The 12,782-nt window shown below is 50.6% G+C and overlaps 1 protein-coding gene across 2 annotated transcripts; it reads right to left on the bottom strand.

Annotated features, from left to right (window-relative positions):
* Positions 1–4,581: 4,581 nt before the first annotated feature.
* C8H20orf85 (chromosome 8 C20orf85 homolog) lies at positions 4,582–12,516 on the bottom strand. Of its 2 annotated transcripts, none has more exons than XM_004669467.2 (4): positions 12,449–12,516; positions 10,411–10,504; positions 8,789–8,878; positions 4,582–4,743 (listed from the first exon to the last, which is right to left on the bottom strand). In XM_004669467.2, exons 1-4 carry the CDS (start codon positions 12,514–12,516, stop codon positions 4,582–4,584), a joined length of 414 nt encoding a protein of 137 aa, XP_004669524.2. The 2 variants fall into 2 exon arrangements, with proteins under 2 accessions (XP_004669524.2, XP_004669525.2); XM_004669468.2 differs by having other exon boundaries at positions 8,789–8,887; positions 10,423–10,504.
* Positions 12,517–12,782: the final 266 nt, after the last annotated feature.

Below are 12,782 nucleotides of genomic sequence, written 5' to 3'. Positions count from 1 at the left end.
TATTTTTCGTGGGTGGTTTTGCTGCCCCGCTGCTGTGAGCACGCAGACACCAAGAAGACGGCTCCCAGGTGTGTTTTGCAAGTAACAGTTACAGCACGGCCACATGGGCATACGATGCCTACCAAACTGCCCCTAAATACTTGGGCTTTTGCCGATTTATTAGTGCTACTCTCTCTTTTGGTTAGAGTGGTTTTTCTTTTCAGATGGCGATGACTGCACCAAAGTGCTGAGAAGTGACAGTGGAGTGCTCAGCACTTAGTGAGATATCTCTGTCATCCCTCCAGTGGCCGAGAAGACGGCAAGAAGGTAAGAGCCAAAGGATGGGGAGGGCGCTTCAGATCGGTGGGGGTTGTCTTCATGACTTCACGGCCGCCGTCCCTACCTGCACAGCAGTCACAGCTTCCCACGGATGATGGAGGAGAGCAAAATTAAAACACACATCAGTGGGCTGGAGAGATGGCTTAGCGGTTAAGCGCTTGCCTGTGAAGCCTAAGGACCCCGGTTCGAGGCTCGGTTCCCCAGGTCCCACGTTAGCCAGATGCACAAGGGGGCGCCCGCGTCTGGAGTTCGTTTGCAGAGGCTGGAAGCCCTGGCGCGCCCATTCTCTCTCTCTCCCTCTATCTGTCTTTCTCTCTGTGTCTGTCGCTCTCAAATAAATAAATAAATAAATAAAATTAAAAAAAAACACATCAGTGTAGATGAGGGAATAGCAGAAAAGAAGAGGGTGGTTCAGTAGAGGGGAATGGGAAAGGGGGAGAAAAAGAGTGTGGTGGAAGGGGATTATGTTTTTTTTTTTCCTTTTTTATCACTTTTGAGAACTTTGATATATGAACATATTGCAACTTTGTCATATTCCTACTGGGTTGTGCTCTTGTTTCCTCTCCCTCCTCAGTGGAGTGACCAGTCTTCACGGTGGGGTCATGAATGCACCACTCAGTCAGCCCCTGAGGCAGGACAATGAAGGCCTCAGACTGCACCTTCCCACCACGTGGCTCTCACATTTCTTCTGCCCCATCTTTCGCAATGTTTCCTGAGCCTTGAAAGGCACGTAGAGTCTCTTTTCTAGTGCTCAGCTCTCAGCGGCCTGTGATTTTCTGCTATGATGGGCTTTGAGTCTCCTCAGTGCCTCCTGCCACACCTTCCCCGAGGAGCTCCTCAGCCGAGCACTGAGAGTAGCGCTCATGCTTAGGATTCTGTAATTTTATTTTATTTTTCGAGGTAGGGTTTCACTCTAGTCCAGGCTGACCTGGAACTCACTATGTAGTCTCAGGGTGGCCTTGAACTCACTGCAATCCTCCTACATCTGCCTCCCGAGTGCTGGGATTAAAGGCATGCAACACCACGCCCAGCTAGGATTTTGTAAATTTTATTGTTGGTTTGTTTTTTTTTTTTTTTGGTTTTTTGAGGTAGGGTCTCACTCTAGTCCAGGCTGGTCTGGAACTCACTATGTAGTCTCAGGGTGGCCTCAAACTCACGGCAATCCACCTACCTCTGCCTCCCAAGAGCTGGGATTAAAGGTGTGCACTACCATGCCCGGCTGGATTTCGTAAATTTTTAAACAAAGCTTTTTTATTTCAACAAAAAAATAAACTAATTTTTTAAAAAAAGGTGAATGACATCTGCCATGGGAGGGTCAGCCCAATGCAAGAGCATCATCCTTGCAAGGTGGAGGAGGAGATGGGACAGGCCATTGCTCTTCCTGACCACTCTGCTCAACTGTGGGGACATGTGATCACAAGAAGGGACAGGCATTTCTTCAAGGGCAGATGCCGGGTCAGTAGCAATGACAGAGACACAACAACACTGGTATTCAGTAGAGGTGGGTTGGCTAAGTATCCAATGGTGGCGTCTACCTCAGGCTAAATATCTGGGTCACTGCGAACATCTCTGGAGCTCAACAGCCCATATGACTCTGTCCAGCATACGCGCAGGCTGCTGGATCAGCAGACGATAAAGCCACACGGCCTGAGGACTCAGGGAGAGGAGGAGACAGCTGCACCCCAGCCGCCGCCCTTTCCCAGGGCTGCTTCCCCACAGAAGCACACTGGGCAGCACAAGCTGGTGCTTTCACCACTGATAAGGGCTCTGATGTTCCCTCTGTCATCCAGGTGCAAATCGGCCCAACCCTGCTTAGCTTCTGAGCTCAGACAGGATTGGGCACGTTCCCTGTGGAATGACCGAAGAACCATGTTCCCTCTGACGCTGGTGAGGAAGGAAACTTCCTTGTCTCTTCTGGCTTTTGGAGGCTGGCTGGCGAGCTCTATGGTAGTCCTTGACTTATAGATGTGTCACTCTATTTCCTGCCAACCCTGGGGTTACCTGGTACCTCTCTTTCACACACACCCCTTCTCATATGGCTGTAAAACCTGGGATGACCTCTTCTTGGTCATATCTGCCATGACATCATCTCTAGTTACCCTCATATCCTGAACTCTACATTAGAACTTCCACATGTTTTATTTTTTTGAAAGAGGAGGTCGTGATTCAACCCATAATGCCCTGTTTCCCCTTCATCAGACTCAGGGAGCAGTGGCATTTCCAGGTGTGCCCAGCCCATATGACTGGCAATGAGCATTGGCACCATACTCATAGGTGGGGACACTGCTCCCAAAGGGTTGTTCTCTTGAGAACCAGCCCCTCCAGCTGGGTAGATCATGAAACCCCTGGAGGAGGGGAACAGGGAGGCAGAGAGCCGTCACAATCAGGAACCCAGAGGAAGCTTCTGTGAGAAGGCCTATATCTCCCCAGAGGCTGGCTCAGGGGAGTTGGCCACCGGCACCTGGAAGGTCAGAGAGCTGCTGGCTCTGATAGTCATCTGGAGGCTCCTAGTGAGGGGAGAGTCTCCAAGTGACTAAATGACATCCACTAGGGCTTTCTGGGTGGGGAGGCTCTTGGCTCAGAGCTTGCAAGGACTGCCCAGTGCAGCAGGACTTCTGTCCCTTGGTGTTTGGTGTCCAGTGGTCATAGAGTCCCTTTTGGAATGTGGCTGAGAGGTAAGGGCAGTGTTAGACTGGGGGATGTCATCAAATGACCTGAGGAAGAGGGAAACCCGGTGTGGAGCAGGCCGGCCATGCCTGGACAGGGAGGTGAGCAGATGCAGGTGGGGCTCTTCAGACCCCATGAGCCAGATGCAGGGGAGTTCTTCCCACTCAGTAGGCCGTGCAACCTCAGTGTAAGGCAGGGGGCGGTGTGTGGCTGTCCCGCCCTGCCCAGGCTGGTCTGAAAATGGCACCAACCGTCTGCAACCTGGAATAGAACACGAGGGCTGTACCTATCGCCTGGAGGCGGAGCGCCTGCCTTCCATGCTTGGGGCCCTGGGTTTGACTCCCAGCGCCGCAAATGAAAGGAAGGAAGGAAGGAAATAGGAACCGGCTCCCACAGCGTCCCATAAGCGCGTGCTCTCTTGCACTTTTCAGGGTACAGTTCAAGGGTTCCTGACACATGCTGGCTTTTCCTCTTTGGCCACCTGAACACCTCTCCCCACCTCACCCGGGTATCCCTCCCTCACCTGGACACTCCTTCCCACCTGCTGTCTGAGGGTCAGGAGGAAAGCTGCAGGACTGGGCAGGGAAGAGAAGATGCGGCAGGGTGGGCTACCACAGTCCAGGAATGGCCAGCCCAGCGCCCATGCCAGCGGATGGGGAGGCCAGGACGGCCACAGGGCTGTGGGCGGAACACTCTCCGGAAGGAGCTGTGGGAAATTCACACCCAGCGGCCTTGGCCTCAGCTGGCTTTCTGCCCTTGAAGCTGCTGAGTTACTTCAGACACCTTAGCAAGGAGCCTGACTCCCTGAGTTCTCGTTCCTTCTGATCACAGCCCGGTTGCTGGACACAGCGGCGCTGGTCAGGCACTTCCACCTCCTCTCTAGCAGCAGGGCACAAGGGCCATGGAAGGCCAGACAAGATTTTTTTTTTTGCTGTTGTTGTTGCAGTATTAGGGCCTTGTGCATGCTAAGCAAGTGTTATACCACTGAGGTACACCCCCAGCATGCAGATGCACGCACCGTGTGCTTACAAGGGGTGTGTAACGTATAGCACATGCACACGTGTGAGCAGATGTGTGCACCATGTGCATGTGTGTGGAGGCCAGAGGAGAACTGCATGTCCTTTTCTCTCATTCAGCATACACATAGGGCTTGAGAGATGGCTTAACTGTTGAGGTATTTGCCTGCAAAGCCAAAGGACCCAGGTTTGATTCCCCAGGACCCACGTAAGCCAGGTACACAAGGAGGCCCATGTGTCTGAAGTTCATTTGCAACAGCTAGAGGCCCTGGCATACCCATTTTCTCTCTCTCTCTGAAATAAATAAACTAAAAACAATAAAATCCCCATTTGAAAACAAAAACAAAGCAAAACCACACAGTCAGGTTTCTAGCACCAGTGACCCCACTCCTGGTACCATTATTCATTCCATTAGCCAAGAATGCCGCGTCACAGGAACATTCCAGAAGGGAGACACCGAGGTATGAGACGCATAAGGCAGGCCTGCTATTCTTCTCGGCTTCGCTAGCAGCCGGGGCTCCTTTCGCTCAGGCACGGGCCCACGTCCAGGCGGCCCAGGCCCCTTCGGAGCCTGGGGGCGCTAGTAGACGCCCTGCTCGGGCCAGTGCAGCTCGTGGGCGTAGGCCCCCTTACAGCTGCGGATCTCACTGTCGTGCTCCAGGCTCCTGTTCAGGCCTGGCACCCCAGACCGCCAGCCAATGAAGCCCTGGGTGGTTTGAGGAACCGGAGGGGATGGCAGGATCTAGGGTAGGAATGAAAGGGGTTAGTCTCCTGGGGCCAAAGCCACACGAAGAGTATCCACCCAGGCCCCACGATGGCCGTGTGAGCTGTGGCGAAGCGAAGACAGGAAGAAAACCCACTGTTACCAGTGAGCGGTGAGACCACTGTGTTCCCACCAGCGGGGGACTGGAGCACATGCCCTTCCTGAAGTTGATGACAGCCTCACACGGTTCTGGATCTTGCTATGCTTGTGTATTTAATTCACGGCCTCCTTAAAAATGTTTTCAGAGGGGCTGGAGAAATGGTTCAGCAGTTGATGTGCTTGCCAGCAAAGCCAAAGGACCCAGGTTCGAGTCCCCAGGACCCACATAAACAAGATGCACAAGGTGGTACAATCATCTGGAGTTTGTTTGCAGCGGCTGACAGCCCTGGCCTGCCCATTCTCTCTCTCTCTCTCTCTCTCTCTCTCGCAAGTAAATAAACAAATGCTTTTAGATATCCTTTGTTAAGTCTTTGTATATATGTGTGTGATGAGTGTGTGTGTATGTGTGTTCATGTACGTGACTGGGGGTACATGTGTGTCTCAGTGTGCGTGTGGAGGCCACCGGATACACTTGGGTGTTGGTCCTTGCCTTCTACCTTGTTTTTTGAGGCAGTCTCTTGACTTGTGCCCCTGCATATGCCAGGCTGGTGGGATGAGAGCTCCAGGGATTCTCCCATCTCCACTTTGCGTCTTGTGTTAGGAGGGCTGGGGTTACACATGCATAATATAACGCCTGGCTTTATATAGGTTCTGAGGATCCAAACTCAAGTCTTCATGTTTTCTCAGCAAGTTCTTTACCCAGTGAGCCTCTAGAAAAATATTTTTTAGTGAAGGAGAAGACAGAAATAAACAAGGTAAGGCGCAGAAAGATTAGCAAGGAAGGCCTGCGTGGCCCTTTACAGCGTGGGTCACACTGCTGGGTGCTCCGTGGCCACCGTGAATCTTCTTGCTTTGACTAGAGGTTCTGCACATGCTCACCTGCATCACACTCTCCAAATTGCAGAATCCATGGGATGAGAAGTTACTGGGTCTAAGGAAAAGGCTGCCACTAAAAGGGTTAGCCACTCAGCAATTCCTTCAGCAGGCTTAAGGCTTCTGGAAACCCGTGGGTAGGAGAAGGCAAGTAGAATGCCAGCGCTCACCACCTCTGCTTCTGACAGTCTGTTTCTGTGGACACAATGTAACCAACTTTCCTGCTGCCATGATGTCGCCCACTTCCATGCCTTCCCATGCTGTGATGGATGTATGCCCTTGAACCCTGGACCAGACGGAACCCTTCCTCCATTAGTGTGCTGTTAGACCTTTGGTCCCAGTGAGGAGAAAGTCAGAGATTCACTATCTATGGAGGGCACATCGCAGAGGGTGACAATGGCTCCCAAAAGCAGGTGAGGCAGACTGCTCATACCACTGTCCTGTTGGACATAAGACCATGTGGTAAATGTGAGCCCACTAGTGTGGGTTTAGTCACTGTACATTATTGTTTGAATCTGAAGTGTTTCCCACAGGCTTGTGTAGTCTCGAGGTACTATTTTGGAAAGTTGTGGAAACTTTGAGGGGTGAGGCCCAGCTGGAGAAAATAGGTCACTGGGGGCATGTTCTTGGGATGTGTGTCATCAGTGCCACTTCCTGACTCGTTGCTTTGCCTCCTGGCCTGTCATAATGTGAACAGTCTCTGTCACACTCTCCTGTCATCATGAACTGATCTCCACTTGCCTAACAGATGGAAACCCTCTGAACCATGAGCCACAATAAATCCTTCCTCAAGCTTTTTCTGTAAGGGACTATCACAGTGAGTGTAGTGGCCTAATCAGGTGTCCCCCATGAACTCATGTGTTTTCAATGCATGGTAGCATTTTAGGAGGCTGACCTCGCTGGAGGAGATGTGTTGTTGGGGGCAGGCTTAGAGGTGTTATCGCCAGCTCCCCCTTGCTAGAGTTAAGCACACTCTTCTGCTGCTGCCATCCACCTGCTGCAGCAGAGGTGATGTGCAGTCTCTCCTCAGGCCATGCTTTTCCCTGCCACCATGGAGCTTCCCTTCCAGACTGTAAGCCAAAACAAACCCTTTCCTCCCATCTGCTGGTTTTGGTTGAATGTTTTGTCCCAACAACACAAAAGTAATAACAACAAAATATTGGTACCAGGAGTGGGGTCACTGGTGCTAGAAACCTGACTGTGTGGTTTTTGATCTTTTGAAACTGATTTGTGGGAGGAATATGGAAAGAGTTGAAACTTTGGATTAAGAGATGCCTTGCAGTTCTGTAAGAAGAGTTTGATGAGCCATTGTGTTCAGAGTTGTAACACCTAATTATAGAAGAACTGCGGACTGTGAAGCTTGGTTTATGAAGTGGAAGAGAACTTTGCTAGAACTGGGCCTGAGGCAGTTTGTGCGTGAGGCTGGCTGTGGTCTTCCCAAGTCCCGAGAATGTCAGCAAAGCTAAATTTAGAAGTAATAGACTGGTATGAGCAGAAGAATAGGGCATGGAAAGAAAACAAAGTTTCAGGCCAGAGATTGTGGCCCCAGTTCAGCTGCAATTGTTTGAAAGATCACCGCCACTGAGATTGGGCCAGCTGTTCTGCAAATGGACAGTAGGAGGACACTGACTACTTTACATGGAGGTGGCCTGAAGGGAGAATGAGGAAGAAAGTTTCTGCTTCTTAAATTGGCTTTTCACCCACCTCACTGGATTAGCAATTTGGCAGTGATGCCTGCCTGGTACTGGTTTTAGAAGTGTGCAAAAGGTAGGAAAGAGAAGGTCATTGGATTTGCAATGTGGGGTTGTTTGTTTGTTTTTGAGATGGCCACTGGGCAATGTGAGGCAGAGTTGTTTTAGTCCCTGTGTGGAGGCCCTGGAAGGCCACAACATGGATGAACCATGGGTTGTAGTGGAGACCCCAAGATTTTGGAGATGCCAGGCCTATGGGGTGATAATAGAGGAGAGCTGCTAGCTTGGGACAGATTTATCCCTGGGCTGTAAATCAGCCCAGCGGGAGGGGCATCACAGGTTCCAGATGTCAAATGTGGAGCTACATGATTTGATATTTTCCCTGCTTGGTTTAGAGCATGCATTTTTCCAGGCTTTCCTTGCTACACCATCTTTTGCACTGGGAGTGTTTACTCTGTGCTATTATGTCTACTTAACTTGTGGTTTGATTTTATAAGCTTACAGTTTAGCAACTTTGGGTTATGGGGACTGGTGATGACTATGGGGACTTTTAACTTTTGACTGAATAAGTTTTTGCGTCTTGATATAGCTGCGAGTCTATGGGGGCCAGAGGTAGAATGTGGTGGCTTGTATCAGAGGTCTGCATAAACTCCCATGTTTTCAATGCCTGGTTGCCAGCTGGAGGCAATCTGGGAGGTGGAGCCTCACTGTGGGCTGACGTTGAGGCTTTCTATCCCGCGGTTTGCCAGAGCTAGTTGGCTCAATCTTCTGTGCTGTTCCTGTCCACTGCAGTCCTAGTGATTTCCAGCTTAATACCTCTCCCTTTTTAGCTCACCTCAGTGCCCAGCCCCTCACCTCACAGCTAGTAATAACTGCTGGTGTCACCTTCTCATTGCTGGCTCCTGTCTCTGGTCCTTCACACACCCCATCCCATGAATTCCCAAGGCAGGTGCTCTAGTAACCTGAGAAAGAATGCCAGGGAGTAATAGGAGACAGAGAGGTCAAACCACTTATTCAAGAACATACCTAGGGACTAAGTGGGACTAGAACTTGGGTCTCCTTGCAGACCTGATCCTCGCCTGTTCACACAGCAGGATTGCATGTGTGTGCATGCGTGTGTATATGTAGGTAGGTGTGTGCGTGCTTGTGTGTATACACGTGTGTGTGCTCATGTTTGTGTGTGCCTGTGTGTATTTGTGTATGGGTGCAGGCATTTCAACAGCAAGGTTGTAGGTCTGAACATAGGACTGTGTGCCTGCCCTGCGTGGCAGAGTTCCGGCCACTGGCAGTATGAAGAGCCACAGTCGGCGGCTGGAACATGTTTCTTTCTCAGGAAACAGGTTAAAAGCGGCTTTGCGTACCTTGATGTATTTGTCCACGGGGGTCACTGGCCGGATGCGGAAATGGCTGGGCAGCTCAATTTTGGGCTTTGGGGGTTGCTGCTCCTCATCCTTGAGTAGCTGAAACAAATCCCCAGAGACAGAGACTCAGCCTCAGTTCCAGGACAGGGGTCTTTCACTGATTGGCCTCGAAGGCCCGGTATGATGGGGGACAGTAGTGAGGCTCCAGGCGGAAGTGGTTCCCAGCACAGGTGGACAACAGAACAGGGACTTGCTGCAGCCTGGGCTAAGGTTGCGATTAATGGGACCCCTCTTATGGGCCTTTGCAACCCAGTAGGTCACAATCCCCCTGGGAGGCTTGTGAAGACAGTGCAGTTCACAGACTCAAACTGAAAAGGGCCAGCAAGGATGCAGGGTGAAGCTTTCAAGCCATAAAGAGAGCCTCATCTCCCTGTGGATTTTTAAAGCAATTCTGAACACTCTGAAAATCCACTTTAATTACATATAAAGAATATTAATATCGACTCATTTTATGCATATTATAAAGGCCTCACTTTATGCATAAAAATTCAAATTGTATAACTCTAAAAATTAAAAAAAGCCTCAATACGAATGGCATAATTCCATGCTAGGGCGGTGGGGTGGGCTGCAGGGAGGGAGGGGATCCTACCGCCTTGGCTCAGGAGTGATGTAGCTCCCGTGTGTCCCTGAGGAAGGTGCCTGCCTGGGCTCCAGCCAGAGAGCGTGGGAGAGGACTCCAGTGGGTCACCCCACGGTGGCCCACACAAGCACTCTGCATGCTGTGTGGTGTTCTCAAAGCACAGACAATGCATGGGAAGCTGGGAGTTGTGGAGCCTCCTAAACAATGGACACGTGCCCCATGCCTGATGGTGGCCGCCTCTGTGTCCTTGCCACTCTCTGTTCGTGACACTTGGCTCCTTCTGTTCTGTCACCTGTCTGGTCCCTTCCTGATTTCTGGACTTGTGACCTTTGTTTTGGAGAACACCAAAGACACTTTTTTTTTTTTTTTTTGTTCCCGAGGTAGGGTCTCACTCTAGCTCAGGCTGACCTGGAATTCACTATGGAGTCTCAGGGTGGCCCCGAACTCACAGTGATCCTCCTACCTCTGCCTCCCGAGTGCTGGGATCAAAGGCATGCGCCACCACACCCAGCCACCAAAGACGCTGTTGCAGTTGCCCTTCACAGGTCCCTTGGCCTTTGGGCCTAAGGAGGGGTTCATGCCTCTTCACCCCACTTATACCCGTGGTCACAGCTAAGTGAGGGTTGCAGACCACTTCACAGATGGGAAGCCTGAGGCGGGTGGCTCTGGAGGGAGACTGGCCGGCATATCACCTTGGCTGTGTCCCTTACTAGCGCAGCCTGCTCTTCTTTGAGCTCAGGGTCCATCTTGTGAAGTGGGAGCGGCTCAGATCTCCTGCGCAGAGCTCTTTGGTGGAGCCTTGCTGGCTCCCGGCACGCACACAGCACCTTGTGAGCGCTCAGTGACCCCTCAGAGGTGGGCCATGCAGTGTTAGTATGTGTATTCTGCCTGCAGTGTGCTCTTTCATCTTATTATTACAAATTATCCGCGTCATAGCCACTTGTTTCCTGAGACGGTCTGCTGTAAGCTCGGGGCTGTTGACGTTTCCAGTTACCTCTGCAAGGGGAGTTCTTAAAAACCCCCACTTCTGGTCCCAGCTCTGCCTGGCTTCAGTTTCGGCCTTCAGACGGTATCTCCTGCAAGACAGACGTTCCTAAGCAGGGCACTGTTGCTAAGGGGCTCCTCCTGTCAAGTGGAAAAATATGCAAACTTCCTTTCCTATGTGTCCTGCTCTGAGCAGCCAGGGGTCCTGCCACGTGGAGCCCCCCCATCGGAGGAGACCCTCGTCACAGCAGCAGGGGAGCTGGGGCTGCGACAGGGGGATGGTGTGTGGGGAGCAGGGGGTCTGAAGGCCACCTGGGTACTAGGCCCTTTATTCCGGAGCCCCTGAGACCCACAGTCATTAGATATCCCCGTGAATAGCCTGTCTCCAGGCAAAGACTAGCTAGTGTAAGGCTGGGCAACCCTCCCCTTGGGAAATTTAAGGAAGTACGTAGTCCTGGGTCCCTGCAGGGGCAAACTCGGTCCTTGTATGACTTTGATGTGCAGTCCCTCCTTAAATGTCGCAACTAAGTGTCCAGCTCATTGCACCCTGGTCTGGCCCTGCTTTCCTTCCACATTAACTTCTGGATAGCGACAGTGAGCTGAGTTGTAGCGGACAAGCTGCCATTTTGGAATCGCTGTAGCTTTGGAGGCCCTTCTCATCCTCCCCAACTCAGCATGAAGACTGAGTCTCTTTCTAATAAAGATGTCGCTCGGGTCTCAAATAGGAATTGCATACATGGTTATAAAATTTGCAGTAGCCACATCAAAAGAAAGTAGAACTAACCAATCTGCATTTATGTTAATAATACTTCTTTTGGGTACGAATCGTTGAAATCTCTCGTGTATTTTTTTTTTTTCACTGCTAGTTAATCTGAATTTGGACCAGTTTCTAGTTTAAGCATTCAGTAGCTTTGTTGGACATTGAGCAACACAGTGTAAGGGGTCAACAGGCCCAGTTCACGGAGGAGGCCCTTTGATTGAAGGCCTCTTGAAAGATGTGTAGGAGTTTTCTATAAAATCATCCCTGTGAAACATTGACATTTTAGCCAATATGGGAAGTGCCTGATTTTGATTTTAGACACAAAAAAGGTTTTCTTTTATTAGTTTTCTATTTTATGGGAGATATAAAGTTTCCTATAAAATCATATTTGTGAAGCATTCAGTTTAAGCATAAATATAAGCAGCCCCTCTGTTAGCAGTTATCGATACAGGGGCTATAAGGAAATGCTGAAAGTCAGAGAGATGGTAATTGAGGCACGGAAGTTCAGGAGGGAAGCAGTTATGTTGAGTTGCTATGAGAATTTCCCAGAATCCCAGATACCCATTCTGGAGGCTGAGGCGGGAGGATGGCTATTTCCAGGCCTGCCTGGGCTATTTAATGAGGCCCTGAGCCAAAAGTGAAAGTTACTGAAAAGAGGGTTGGGAATGTAACTTAGTGGCAGAGTGCTTGCTTACCACGTGCAAAGCCCTGGCCTCATATCCTAGTGCTGGAAAAAATAGAATCGACAACTTAGAAAACTTTCTTGTGTCTAAAATCAAAATCAGGCACTTCCCATATTGCCTAAAATGTCAAATAATGGGATAATATTTAGCAATCCAACTGGATACCAATTAAAAGTCTTTATTACAGAGGACTGCTAAACACAAGTTTTAAAGCAAATGTACCTATTCATTAAAATGTGTTATTGCATAAAAATCAAATAAAATCAGGAAAGGGCATATAGATCCCTCCAAATTGGACAGATGTTAACATCTTTTGTTTTGTTTCTTTCTTTTAAATTCGGTAGCTCTTAAAAGTTAGAAAGTTTCTTAATTTGTCTCAATAAGCAGGAGCGTGCATTGCTGAAACATTTCCGGCTTTGCAGTGGGCAGGAAGTGGTAGTCGTTCCCCAAAGGGTCCCCGCGGATCCACAGAGCACGCCCCTAGCGCCCAGAGGTGGGCGGTCCCTGGGACTTGGTGGGGAAACTGAGGTCACAAGGTGTGCACACTGCAGGTGAGAAGGCCCCGCCCGGCGGGTCAGAGGATCCCCAGTTACCAGAGCTCGTCCTGGGCCACCAGGTTCATGCGCTGCGCAGCCTCAGTGCTGATGGGTTTCTGCGCCATGGGCCTTGCTCTCCGCAAACCCTGTGCGCTCCCAACTCGGGCCGGGCTTGGCTCCGAGGCCAGTTGCCAGGCAACGCAGGACGCGCAGACTGGCTCTTGTGGGGGTGGGGCTCGTGGTGCCCGGCCGCTGGTTGCCAGCGCCTGCCCTCTGCGCACTGCCACCTGCCACACACTCCTTGAAAAGAGACCTCTTTGGACCAGACATCAATATCTCAATGCCTACTTGCTGGGTTTGTTGTTTTGTGTACTAGGAATCGAACCTGGAG

Source organism: Jaculus jaculus, chromosome 8 (assembly GCF_020740685.1).
Source record: "Jaculus jaculus isolate mJacJac1 chromosome 8, mJacJac1.mat.Y.cur, whole genome shotgun sequence".
NCBI lineage: Eukaryota > Metazoa > Chordata > Mammalia > Rodentia > Dipodidae > Jaculus > Jaculus jaculus.
Note: the sequence above shows the minus strand (reverse complement) of the source record. Positions and strands in the feature narration are given on the sequence as shown.

Bases quoted from the DNA above. Each gene is read 5' to 3' on its own strand.
- C8H20orf85 (XM_004669467.2), bottom strand. From the start codon at position 12,516: ATGGCGCAGAAACCCATCAGCACTGAGGCTGCGCAGCGCATGAACCTG. The intron at 10,505-12,448 runs GTAACTGGGGAT...TCTGTCTTGCAG, and splicing joins GTGGCCCAGGACGAGCTCTG to GAGATACCGTCTGAAGGCCG. The intron at 4,744-8,788 runs GTACGCAAAGCC...TTCCTACCCTAG, and splicing joins CCGTGGACAAATACATCAAG to ATCCTGCCATCCCCTCCGGT.